At 39.1% G+C, this 13,769-nt stretch overlaps 1 protein-coding gene across 1 annotated transcript in view; it reads left to right on the top strand.

Annotated features, from left to right (window-relative positions):
• The first annotated feature begins 2,363 nt into the window (after positions 1 to 2,363).
• Positions 2,364 to 13,769, top strand: part of CHSY1 (chondroitin sulfate synthase 1) — an 86,794-nt gene continuing 75,388 nt past the window's right edge. Inside the window, exon 1 of the mRNA XM_001373114.5 lies at positions 2,364 to 2,746. Within this exon, the coding sequence (XP_001373151.1) occupies positions 2,364 to 2,746 (383 nt within the window). The remainder of the gene's footprint in view (positions 2,747 to 13,769) is intronic.

Below are 13,769 nucleotides of genomic sequence, written 5' to 3'. Positions count from 1 at the left end.
TCCTATCCATTTCCATACTGCAGTATAGTAGAGCAGTCAAGTAGAGTCATTAGGTTTCAATTTCCTCTTGAAAAATGAGGAGGTTGGACTAGATTACCTCTAGGGTCCCTACCAACTCTAAAACTATTTCCACATTATGATGAATAGAGTTCAAAACATGTTTAGTGAATAGACAGCATTAGCTACAGGAAGATCTGGGTTCAAAATTTTGCTTCTGACACATGCCAGGTAGGTGTGACCTTTTCAGTGCTTTAACATCTCTTAGATTATAAATTGCCCAGAAAGAAAGCTGACCTGCTTTGGCAAGAGTTTCTTCACCTGAGTGCTTTACACCAATGAAATCAAAGTTTCCAAGTCCCTAACACATTGTAGAAAATTAGGTTAAGAAGGATGTTTTAATCTGATTACATATTTGATCTAAATGGTGATAAATAATAAGAAAACCCATAGTTTATCAAATTAGCTGCCTGAGAAGATTTAAATGATAGAGATTTCTTCTCCCCACCATTTTGCCTTAGGACCAGTCTTAATCAGAGAGAACTTTAGGGTTTGGAGGGCAATTTTGAAATTCTTGGGGGTATGTAAAAAAAGAGTCGTCAGAGGAATTCCCACCCCAAGCAAGCAGGTGCAAGTTGCCAGAAGACTCCTGGCTCTAACACTGACGGAAGATCCAGGGACATTTGAAAAGGGATATTAAAAAAAAAGGGGGGGGGGAGAAATGGAAAACTATGCATGACTTTAGCACAATGACCCATTTCCACTTTTCAGCCTCTAGCCAAAGCAAGCGACCCTTGCAGCCTGCCCTCACTTCATGTCTCCTGCTCCCTCAGGGTGACAGAAGCCCTTCTCCTGGGGCCTCTGGATCGACATGGGGCGGTTCTGCCCCGCAGGTAACAGCAGTCCAGGAAGGGCTGACGTAGCCCCGAAATAGACCAGTGCAGACGTGGGCAGTTCCCCCGTCGGTGGGGCTGAGGGAAGAGGAGGGGGGGGTGCTGTGGGGCCCAGCGTGGCCAGGCTCCCCACCCCGCACCTCGGCGGGGAAGGGGGCCAGACCCCTCCCTTTTCTTTTCCACGTCAGGTTTCTAGGGAGGCGAGGCCGCAGTGGTTAGACGGGGCGCGGGTGTGGCGCGGAGGGGCACCGGCGGCGGCGGTGGGGACGGCACGCCCTGGATGAGCTGCTGCGGCCGGGCTGGACTCGTTTCGCTCTCAGGCCAGGCGAATAACGGGCTCTGGGGCTGAACCGAGGGGAGGGTGCGGCTCAGGCACTGCCCCGGGTGCTGAATCCCTCCCAGCCTCGCCTCCAGCTCCGGGACCGTTAGCCACCCTCACCCCCCCCCCCCCCCCCCGCCCCCTAGCTCCGGGGTTGCGATTCTCCTCTCCTCCGGAGTGCAGCGGAACCGAGGGCAAGAGCTGAGCGCGCTGGAATGGGGGGATGTTAGGGCGGGGAGGAGAAAGAAGGAGGGGGCATAAGGGAGGAGGAAGAAGGAGGGGACTCAGCAAGGGAGGGTTCTTTTTCTCTCCCGTCTCCTTTTATTTTTTTATTTTTGGCCAAACTTTGGCCACGTGAACCGCCCCCCATTCACTTTTGCGCCAATGGGGCCGCGAGGACGGATCCCGAGCGAGGCCACGGGACCACTGCCGCGGCGGCCGCTTCATAACGCGCTGTGCGTGACGTGAGGGGCTCCTGTTGCAATGGCGAGCTGAGCCGGAGGATGTGCAGCAGCAGCGGCGGCGCCGCGGGCGACTACGAGGGCAGGGGTAGCGTTAGTTTAGCTAAGCCCAGTCAGTTCGAGGGGCAGGGAAGAGGTAGGCAGGGGACATCCCCGCTGCTGGACGTGCTGCCACTCCGGCCCCGAGACGCCGAACGGGAGCCCTCACTGCTGCTCTCTGGTCCCTTTGCCTTCTCCTCTTCCTCCTCCTCCTCCTCCAGCGCCGCCGCAGCCTCGCGCCGGGCATGGTCCCTTCTTAAAGGCGCAGGATCGCGGCGGGGGTGGGAGGGGGGGCGCGGGCAGAACAAAGCGCCGGTGCTCGCTGGGCGAGCCAGGGGCCTGTGGGCCGATTAGGAAGACCCCAAGGATCATGGGTCTGCGGGGCCAGTTGCAGGCGCGGCCGCGCTGCCTGTCCCCGGCCCGGGGCCGCTAGGATAGACAGGGTGGCCTCCCCAGACCCGGGCGCCAAGACGGGCCAGCTCTCTCCCGCCGGCCGGTGAAGGGAGCGGACAAGAGACTGTAGCGGGCGAGCCCCTGGCCGGAGCCGCGGAGCGCAACGCAGGGATCGGGCCGGCTTGGAGGAGGCTGTCCTCGGGGGAGGTGGCTGTTTTTCAGGGGGCGAGGGAGGCTGTGCAGCCGGCGGGCAATTGGGGAATGGCTGGAAGAAGCCGCCGCTCCTGGCTCAGTGTATTGCTAGGGCTCATCCTGGGCTTCATCCTGGCTTCAAGGCTGATCCTGCCCCGCGCTTCGGAGCTGAAGAAAGCGGGTCACCGGCGCAAAGCCAGCCCGGAGGGCTGCCGTCTGCAGCAGCAGCAGCAGCTGCAGCTGCAGGAACCACCGCCACCACAGCAGCAGCAGCCCCCCGAGCAGTCGCTCTTCGGCGGGGCGCGCGAGGATTCCCGGAGCTCGATGCTTTGGCCTCCGGACCTGGCCGCCGGCGGCCACCCCGACGACCTACCCCGAGCCAAGAACTTTCTTTTCGTGGGAGTCATGACAGCCCAGAAGTATCTAGAGAATAGAGCCGTGGCCGCCTACAAGTAAGTGTTGCCCGCGTCGTCGCCGTATCCTGGGCACGTCCTTGGGGCATCTGATTTCATCTCTCCTAGCGGCTCCTGGCACTTCCCTAACCTCTGGATGGTTGGAGAAGGCAGGGAATGGCCTCTGATTCTGCTTCTCTCTGGCAGATAGGACTTATTTAAACCTGGAAGGAAGGTTTTGGCCATTTTCTTGTGTTTGGTGGTGTATTTTTGTCGGGGGGGGGGGGGGGGTCTTTGGCTGATACATAGTATAGATCCACTCTCCAATTTCCTGACAGCTGTAACCTTCTCTTGACAAATCTAGAGGGATTCCAACTGTACTTATCTGGATAGATACCCTCTCTAGATTTCCACAGGCACACAAAGGCACATGCATTTTTTATTTAGGCCAGGAGTTCTTAATCTGGTGTATGTGGACCCATCGGATCCTTGGGTAGATCTTCAGAGGGGACTTGAATGGGGGGGGGGGGGATTACATCTTTATTTGCACTAACCTTAGTATTTTCTTAAACCATTTTTAATGCATTATTCTGAGAAGGCTTTAATACACACAATGTTTTTAAAAAAAACATTTAGACTTTGAAGACCTCTTGGAACGAGCATTTGATTCTTAAAAATTGAGAAATGCCTGCAAGGAATTCTGCCATTCCAAACTGAATTTGTCCAAAAAACATCTTTTTTTGAAGTACTTACAGCTTTCTGGCATATAAGAGTCAAAGGAGAACTACCCTAACAACTCCCATAAATGTGAGAATAAAGAAAGATCTATTGTAGTTTTATAATAGGATAGGAATCTTAGGTGTCTTTATTTTGGAGGATGTTATATTTTTAATGACCAGTTTTCAATATTATATTCAGGCATTTACAAATTTTATGCCATTTTTGTTTTTGTAATAAAATGTGTGTGGAATGGTATAATATCTGTGAACTTAAGAATTTGAATTAAGATGAGTAAAGTTATTGACTACTGCAGTAATCAGTATGAGTTAGAACAATAAATGAGTTCATGTTCAGGATGAGCATTAGGTCTTAGCTAAATAGGCCTTATGAAGAGATTTTCTGGAATAATGGCCGACTTTGTTAAATTATGCCTGAGACTAAGCTAATTTTGCCTTGAATTAGTGGGAAAAGATGTTTTCCTGAATTTTAGTCTTTTAAAAGTTGTATTGGTTATATGTGAGAGATTTCAAAACAAATGTCATGTTAAGAAAGTTGGTTTGCTTACTTGGTACCACCATAGTATAAATATATGGGGAAAATTCAATTTTCAGAATGTGAAAGTACTGAATTAGGATTTACATTTTATTGTAAATGACTACTTTGGACCTTAGGTCACATCTGACTCGTAAACCTCAAATTAATAGTGAAGATTGAAAAGGAGTCTAGAACTGAATATACTAGAAGGGAAGAAAAAGAGTTAAGATAGAAATTGCTGATCTGATTTTACTGATATGTTATGTATTTGATCTTAAAGTTTCCATAATGTTACTTACATTCAAAGTTCAGATTTAACATGCAGAGTTACAACTGATAAGCCAAAGAAACATGGAGTAGAATTTAGTGGTTAATAGATTATTATGGGCATTAGAACTACCATATTCTATAGTAAAGCTATTCCTTGTTGCCATATGAGTTACTTAAATTTTCTTGGAACATCTTCATCATAAAATGAATAAAAGATTTTCACTCACTCTTTAGAAGTGGCATGACTTAGTTGCTAGACTTAGAACCAGGAAGGCCTATATTCAAGTCCTGCTGCTGACAATAATCCTATGGCGTTAGGCAGGTCATTTAATCCCTGTGCTGAAAGAAAAGAAGGAAGGAAAGAAAGAAGTATTTATTAAGCATTGGCTATGTGCTAAGAGCTTTACAGATAACGTGTTTGATCCTTAAGCAACAACCCTGAGAGGTAGGTGCTATTATTATCCCTATTTTATAGCTGGGAAAATTGAGGCAGAGATTAAGTGACTTGTCCAGAGTCACACACTTTGTAAGTATTATCTGAGGCAAAATTTGAAGTAGAGTTTTCCTGACTACAGGCCCACTATGACAATTTAGCTTCTTCATTTACAAAATGAGACTGATAATGCCTGTCCTAACTGCTTCCCAGGAGCTCTGTGAATATCAAATGAGATAATTCATGTGATATGATTTGCAGACTTTAAAGAGATATATAAACATAAATTATGTGGTTGCAAAAATATTGTATCTTCAAATGGAAACCATTATATAAATTCACTTATTTTTTGCAACAGCTCTTTGAATATAGCTTATGATATCTAGAGTAACTGCCCTATGGTTAGGTTATCAATTTGTGTGATTCAACAAATCTAGTTATTTTGAAGCCTGACCAGTATGATTAATATTTTTTCCTAACAGCCTGGTCTGTCAATACTTCAGATCTTCCTGTTTTTGTCTTTTCTCTTCTAATGTCCCTTACTTTGGAGTGTTAATGTGGACCCTAATTCCCTGTCTTCCATGCTTCTTTGATGGATATTCTTGGAATATTTTCAGAAAGGTAGAAACAGCAATCATTTGACCTTCAACCTCTTTATTGCTCTCTTCTTTGTGATACCACTAACCTTTCCTTCCTTCCTTTTCCACTCACTTTCCTTAGATCCTTTAAAACAAAACAACACATTTTTCCCCCCTGGGGCTTGCCTTATATTCTGTTCTTCAGAGGTGATAAGGACTGAAGACTTTTGAGGTGAGCTCTCCCCACTGGTTGGGCCTTGGTACCAAGCAGCCTAACATCCTTCTAATTTAAAGATAGTTTTGACTGAATCCAAGTTGCTATTCTACCAGATAATTTTTAACCCAGGAGAGAATTGGCTTGACTTGGATTTGTTGGTTATAGACTAGTCAGTCAGCAAGTTAGTCAGTAAACTCTATTCCAGTACTTTTCTAAGCATTGAGATTACAAATTGGGAATACAAAAGACAGAGCCAGCTTTCAAAGAATTTGAAATCTAATGAGGAAATGACAAATAAATATGTTCAACCAAACTATATATGGGATAATTGGGAGCTAAGGGGGAGAAGACACTAGAGAAGTTGGGAAAATCTTCCTTATAGAGGGAGGAATTTTAGTCATAAAATGTAAGGAAGCCTGGAGGTGAGATGGGAGAGCATTTGCAGGCATGGGGGGATAGTCCAGACATGGAGTATCTTGTTAATAGAACAGAAAAGAGGCCAGTGTAACTTGATGGAAGAGTGTGTGGAGGGGAGTAAGGTGTAAGAAGATTGACTGAAAAGGTTAAAATGAGAGTAGGGGTAGAGAACTAGATTATGAAGGACTTTGAATATCAGAATGTTTTGTTTTTTGATACATATATCTTAGAGGATTTGACCATTTTTAAGATGAAAGTGTTTAGTTCTTGAATGAAGAGTCATTCATTATGGTGTAAATTTAGGCTTAAATCTTTTGACATTGCCAAGATGGTGCTCCATTAGTGAATCTAGATATACTTAAAAACTATTAGATTAAGTTACTGTATAAACAGCAATACTCACTGCATATGGTTACTATATACAGTAACACCCTTGAAATCATCTAATATAATGGGAGGTTAGGGTATAGAATTAGAAGAGAATTTTAGAGATCACCATGTTCAGTCCCCTCATTTTATTGATGAAACTAGGGCCCTGAGAAGTGTATTTTTTTTTCAGTCACATAAGTAGGGAGTAGCAGAGTTAGGATTCTCTGACAACAAATCTAATGTGGATTTTTTTTTTTAATATCAAGGATGCAAAAATAACAGACTAGAGCTGCCAAAATAGATCTCACAAAGTCAATACAGTAAAAGTTTTTCTTCTGACCCTGGGGGAGGCCCCCAAGGGCTCTCAGATTCATGCTTGATACATAATTCTAACAAATATGATTACCTGGTTTTCAAGTCTAGAGAAATAAATTAGAAGGGGAAGCTGTATGGGCAGGTACACTGAAAAGTAATCAATAACTGTCAGCAAGTAAAGTGAACAGAAAACTATAAAGAGTAAATTTAAGAATTTGAATACAGTAGTCTGGGGCCAGTAACTATCTACCCACCTAGGGCCTTTTTGTATTGCTATATTGTACAACAATTGGGAGACTATTTTAGTATAGTATGAAAAGCCCTGGAATCTCCTTCAGCTTTGTTCCTACTAATGATGCTGTTTGGAGAAACCATTTAAACTCTCCAAAACTCAGTTTTCTCCTTTGTAAAATCAGGATAGAATAGTTCCATCATTTCTTAACAAAATAATTCATCGTTCCAGAAACTCAAATGAGATAAGCTTCTGAATGAATGAGAGCTGTTTATAATAACATGTATTTGCAAGGATGGACCCTGAGTCATCAAGAAAAGATTAAATTCATTATGCTCACAAGGAAGTGTATAATACATTTTTATAAGATTATCCAAACTATAAAATAAGAAAAGAAAACAAATTCCTGCTTGAATAAAGTCTCAACTATATTAAAAAAAACTTGACCATTTGGAATGTCTCATCCCAAGAAGGTCCAAAAAGTCTACTGTATTTTCCTTTTATATTTGAAGGGTATGTATTTTCTAGGTAATTTCTCTGGGTCTTAGATTTAGCATGTCTTGAACTATATGACTTGGCCACAGTGATTTTTCTAGTTTAGAAGGTGGTCAGAAATCTTTTTTGGTCTGTTACTTGCTTTACCAACTGAAAATGACAATCTGAAACTGCAGTTTGGATTAACTCGAATGCAAATTATGTAGATAAGGTTATTTTTTTGCCCTCAAGAATGACTGAGAAAACTAGAAAAAAAATTTGGTAGAGATTAGGTTTAGACCAGTAGCTGATATAGTCCACAATAAATTTGAAAAAGATATGAAAATTAGATATAAAAAGACAAAAGGTATCACAAAATGAGTTTCATAAGCTGGGATGTGATGTTAAAGGAAAAAGGAAAAAAGTTTTTGAAAACTTCAATCCAAAAATTGGTATACTCTACTTCTTAGCCGTCTAACCATGGATTATTTAGAGAATGGTAGGAGGAAAAAAGGGAAAACTGTTAGGCCCTTTCCCCTGATCTGCTTTTTAACATTTTTCCTAGAGTTTAAGCTCAACAAGCATTTAAGTTTCCAGACGTGCTACACATCACTTTACAAATAACAAAAACCATACAATTCTTGCCCTCAAGGAGCTTATTCATCTTTGTTGGAAAATAATCCTGTACACAGATGAGTAAGTATAATATATAGATATAAAGTGATTTTATAGGATGGATGAGATGTTAGGCAGAACCCTAACAAATATGGAGTATTAGGAAAGGAGGTAGCACTTGATCTGAACTTTGAAAGGATCTGCAGAAATGAATAGAGATAATTTAAGAGATGGAGTTGAAAAAGGACAGTATTCCAAGAACAGAGGATAGTTCATGCAAAGGCATAAAGAAAGGGTTGAAATGTGGTATATACATAGAATAGCAGCTGGTGGGCATGTTTGGACCAGTGAGTGCCTGAAAGAATGACATGCAGTAAACCTGGAAAGGTAGGTTAGAATCAAATTATAAACGATTTTAAATACTAGATGGAAAAGTCTCTTTTATTCTAGAGCAAGGGGTTCTTTATCTGGTGTCCCTGAACTTGTTTCTTTTTAATATTTTGATGAATGCACTTCGCATATTTTATACATTTAGAAACATTCTGAAAAGAGGTTTCATCAGGAGTTTATGAACTTCCCCCACCCCAATATTAAGACCACCCTAATGAGTCCTTTTGGAGCAAGGAAGTGACATTTTCCAACATGTGCTTTAGCAGTGTCAGTTTGGCAGCTGAATGGAGGCTTGAGTAGAGAGGTGAAAAGATTCAGGGAATCAAATTAGGCTTTGCAGAGAGGTCCCTCAAAGTTAGGAAGGTTTTTATGAGTAGAAAAAGGTATGAATTTTAGACATGAAAATGGAATCAACAGGACTTGAGAAGGTAATAATATTACCTCATATTAATATGGTATTTTACAGTTTAACAACTCATTTATCTTTCAATAATTCTTTGAGTGTAGTGCACATATTATTATCCCAATTTTGTAGATGAGAAAACTAAGGCTATGTCTAACAGCTTTGTGTAATTTGCAAAATGATAAGTGTACCATCTATGCCTTTATCCTACTCACTGATAAAAATGTTCAGTAGCATAGGACTAAGGATAGTTTTGGGGGGTACTATAGGAGAGCCCTTCAAGTTGAAGTCTTATTGATTACCTTGTGACTTTGAATCTATTTTGGTGCATCTGTCCCATATCTTCTCACCAAAGCTGGCATGAGACTTTGGTAGCTATTTTGTTAAATTGTGACTGAACTAGATCTCTTTATATATAATTTCCCTAATATACCAATCTAATAATCCCTTCTAAAGGAAATGAAATTAATTTGTTGTGGCTTTCTTAATTACCTGCTATTTTCTATTTTTGTCCTTTAAAAAATTGAAATTGATTGAACTTTTTTTTAACCTGTGTGACTCTCATACATAGTTTATTAGACAAGTAAAAATATCCATAGGAATCTACACAATATACCCCAAACTTTTCTCTTATGTTTTGTTTTATTTTGTTTTTACTTTATATGGGAAATTCCTCCATTATCCAGTGAGTGCATTGCCTCTTTCCTTTTCTGATCAGATATCTTTTGGTGATATCTTTTATCCAGCATTTTTCATGCAGTTCATAATCAGTAATCTGCTAACTCCTACTTATGCCTACTATATAGCACTACGTTGTCTCTTGGGCAGCCAACAATTTTGAATTCTTTAGCGATTTTGATATTCCATGATTCTTAGCTAGATACCGTTTTATAGAAGAATATTGATATTAAAATGATGGGGGGCTTGTTTTGGAGAGAAAAGTAGCCTAATTTCTCATTTGCATAATTTGTTGGACTATTGGTCTAAATAGAGAATACATTTCTTTTCAAACATATAAATGAAAATATGGTTTTAGTTCAAAGCAAGCCAACACATAAACTATGAAGAGGGACATCATAATATAGTTGAAGGTGATGAAGTTGATGTCAGAGACCCGGTTTGATTTGTACTTTGGACACATTGTAACTTTGCAACCATAGGAAAAATTTACTTGACCACTCTGATCCTCATTTTCCTCATTGATAAAATAAATTTCATAATACTTTTAGTCCCTTCTTTCAAAATTTTGATTCCTCAGGCATTGCGGTTTTCCATGGTTTAGAACCATGGAAATGGCATCACTGGAAGAATGTGTATTAAAAATACCAGGATTTATGTCAGTATATATTTTAGGATTATTGAAGACCCTATACACTTAAACAAGTGGAATCCAGCTTCTTTTTTCTCCCATTAATTTCTGACCTTAGCTCATTCATTTTCTACCTGCAGTGTCTGTTGCAAAGGGCAGTGGAGAGAAACAAACAGCAAATATAGATAGGATGTGACATTACCAACAGTGAATTTATAAAATTCATTTTTCTCATGACAAAAAATTTCTAATAAATGCATAGTCAGAAAAGGAGATGAGCTAGACATGTGATGAGAATGAGTGCTGATGTATTTAAAACAAAGTTCTACAGAATTGTAGATATTATCATTACCTAATCAATGTGACATGCTATTTCTGGGGCTATAAACAAAATACATAGTATTTTTACAAATGTAATTATCTCTCTTCATCATTCTTTTCACATTTTTTTGAAAAAAAGTTGAAAAAATAATCTGGAATACATTTTTTCTCTTTTCGATTTGCTATCAGAGGAAGAACTTATTTTTTGTCTATGTTATGTTAGTATATGTTTCCCTGGTAGGAACATTGGTTCCTTTATATATTATGGCTATAGTATCCTCAATTTATTAAATGCTCCTGGGAATCACAAAATTATTGGTAGAACCTCATTTGTTATTTAATAAGCTTTACAGATATGTATGGATCCAAGCAGAAACAATTAGAATTTTCTTGGATTTTAATTTTATAGAAGTTAGTGCATGCCAGATGACTGGGTTTTAAAAATTATTATTATTTTAAAATACATAAATAACAATCAATGAATGGACCTTACTTTTCAGAGAAAGGAAAATAAAACCTTAAATTATAAAAGCATACTCTATCTTGAAGGGAAAAAACATTCTTTGCTCTAAGACTTGAAGAGGAAGTAAAAAGATCCCTATTATTTTAGCCATAACATTTTAGAATTAACCTCAAAAATCTACTGATTGTATCTTAATTTAAATATACATTTTTGGTAACATCCTAATAGCCCTTTTTTTTTCTTTTACAACTTTAAATTGCAGAGATTCTCAGAATTTGTTTTCCAAAAGTACCCTGAACAAAAAGTTTTATAACAGAAAAGCTTATAATAAGGTATTTGAGATTCAAGAGACTTCATCACTATTCTCCCCTTGGTCCTTCTACTTGCACCACTAGATATCTATTCCCTCTTTCTCTTAGTTGATGAGGTGCCAACTAACAGGATTTGTATAGGGAGTATTGTTGAAAGGGCCAATAAACCCAAAATAAAGAGGTTTATAACTTTTCCCAGATCTTGGACAATTCAGTCAAACATATAGGGGCATCTGAGCTGAGGAATAGAAGGATTTAGGTAGGCACGGGGCTATAAAGAGACCTGGGCTAATAAATGCATGGAAATGAGAAAGGGACAGGAGTAATGAGAGAGGGCCACAGAATTAGGTGGGAGCCAAATGGTGGAGATTATTAAATGCTAGGTTTTATATAGGCAGTTGTTAGTCACTAAAGTTTGTTTGGGGTATTTTTTGTTTGTAAACCCTTACCCTTTGCTTAGAATCATTAGTGTATATTGGTTCCTAGGCAGAAGAGTGGTAAAGGCTAGGTTTTAGGAATTGAGTGACTTGTGTAACATCACATAGCTAGGAAGTTTCTGAGGTCAAATTTGAGCCCAGGATCTTCCGGCTTTCAATCCACTGAGTCATCTAACTTACCTCTCCACTAAAGGTTTTCGAGTAGGAAATTGACATGGTTATCCCCCTTGTGTAGGTAGAAATATTTATTTTGGCAGCTGTGTAAAAGATAAAGAGGAGAGAAACTGGAGTCAGGGAGACCAATTTGGAGGCTTTTTAGAATAGGCCTGTCCAGAGAGATGGGATTCTGAACTAGGATGGTGGTGGTGTGAGTAGATAGAAGGAACAGATGTGAGCAGTGCTGTGGAGGTAGAATCAGAGGACTTGGCAAAAGGAGGTGATCCGAATCAAAAATAAACCTGAGATTTCAGACCTGAATAACTGAATTTAATGGTGCCATCAAAATTAAAAGGGGATTTGGGAGAATTGGCAATTTGAAGAGGGAATTTATTAATATTTGGTTGCCATTTTCCTTAATCTTTCCTTGGAGAATCAAAGAAAAATAAAAAATTTAAACATTTAAAATAAATAACACAGCAAAACCCCTTGCCTTATGTTTGATCAATCATATGGTCATTGAAGAATTGTTGGTTAGGCAGAGTTAACTTCCATATTTGACAATATACTTTGCTCAGTCATCATAGCTTCTTGTTTCCAGTAAGTACTAAAAAAAAACCAGGCAACCTATTCATACTTAGAATACCATAGATATTCTGTGTGTCTTAGCATCAGGAAAACCTCTTCTCTTTTGTCTTTTGTGATGCCATCTGCTATTTTTTTTAATCCTCTTTAAAATCTTTTTTTTTTTCCAGTTCTAAACACTATTGAACCCTCTAACACTAAACTCAAAATCACTTGAAAAGTGTCATAGCTACTAGTTTGTTCCATAGCCAAGAAAAATATTACACATAAAATAATTAAACTTAAGGTATGATTTGCATTGATTTGTATTTTCTAGGTCTTAAGAGAGCATTAGGAAGGAAAGTAGATGTTTGAGTGTGATGTCAAATCAGTTGCTTTCATTTGAAGATTAAATGTACAGTAAAAATTACAAAAACAATTGAAAATGTGACTATCAGTATAATTGTTATTTTATATTTGAGGACATTTTGCTAGAAGGACATAAGTGGAAAATTGAAACATTTTATTTTTTCTTCCCCCACCATAATTTACCTTATTCCTTAAAATAGTTTTTAGATCAGCATACTTCCCCGAACATGAAATGAAATTTTTTAAAAAGTAAACATTTTACTATAACACCTATCCTTAAATTTAACAATTCCCCATGGAGTAACAAGCAAGCCCAGTTTGAATTGTAGGCATTGACACTGCTTCTTTGTTGCCCAGGTAGGCTTAAAGAATGACTAAGTACAACCAGTTACATGCAAATCTGTTAACATTTCACCATGAATTCCACCACATTATTAGTAGGTAAGGAAGACAGATTGTAAATGTGGTTTAGGGCCCTGAATTGTGAAGAGAAAAGAATTGTAAGTGGTTAAAAAAAGTGAATTGGAAAAATTGTTCCTCCTTACAAGCATAATCCCTTGCATATTAAAGACCCTTGATAAATGTTAGTTGAATTAAAATTTAATGTGATAAAAAGCAGTAAATTAGATAGAGACTACATGGATGGACAGGCAGAAGAATCAGTAGATGAGATGGTCAGCAGAATAATTGAAGAATACTGGTTTGTTTATAGCAGGAAATGGATATCTTAGCTCAAGTTTTGTAGTCTAAGATTTTGGTTGGCTTATGTAACCTGATTAAAAATAGGATTGCACATTTGTTCTCGCCTTTTAAATAAATTTATCTTTTAGTAATGGAAGCTTTTGAAATAGCAGAATTTGTCTTCTCATACTTTATACTTTTCTCCCTTTTATTGTCTTTATTTTGATATATAGTGTATATAGTTTGTTCAGCTAACTATCCCATGTTTTGTTTTGTTTTTTTTCTGAATCACTAAGCTTGAAGAACACATCTTAGTATAGAATACTTTAGAAATGGCTTCTAAGGCTACTGCCCAAGGAGTGTTGGAATTAAAATCTACCCTTTAAAACAAAACAATGATAATTAGTTTGCTGGATGCTTAGAATGTTTTATTACGTCAAGAGTCATGATGGATTTTGTATTTTACTGTTTAGAGTAATTCTCATAAGTCTTCAGAAATGGACAA

The sequence above is a fragment of the Monodelphis domestica genome, chromosome 1 (genome assembly GCF_027887165.1).
Source record: "Monodelphis domestica isolate mMonDom1 chromosome 1, mMonDom1.pri, whole genome shotgun sequence".
Lineage (NCBI taxonomy): Eukaryota > Metazoa > Chordata > Mammalia > Didelphimorphia > Didelphidae > Monodelphis > Monodelphis domestica.
This window is presented reverse-complemented; position numbering and strand designations above follow the sequence as displayed.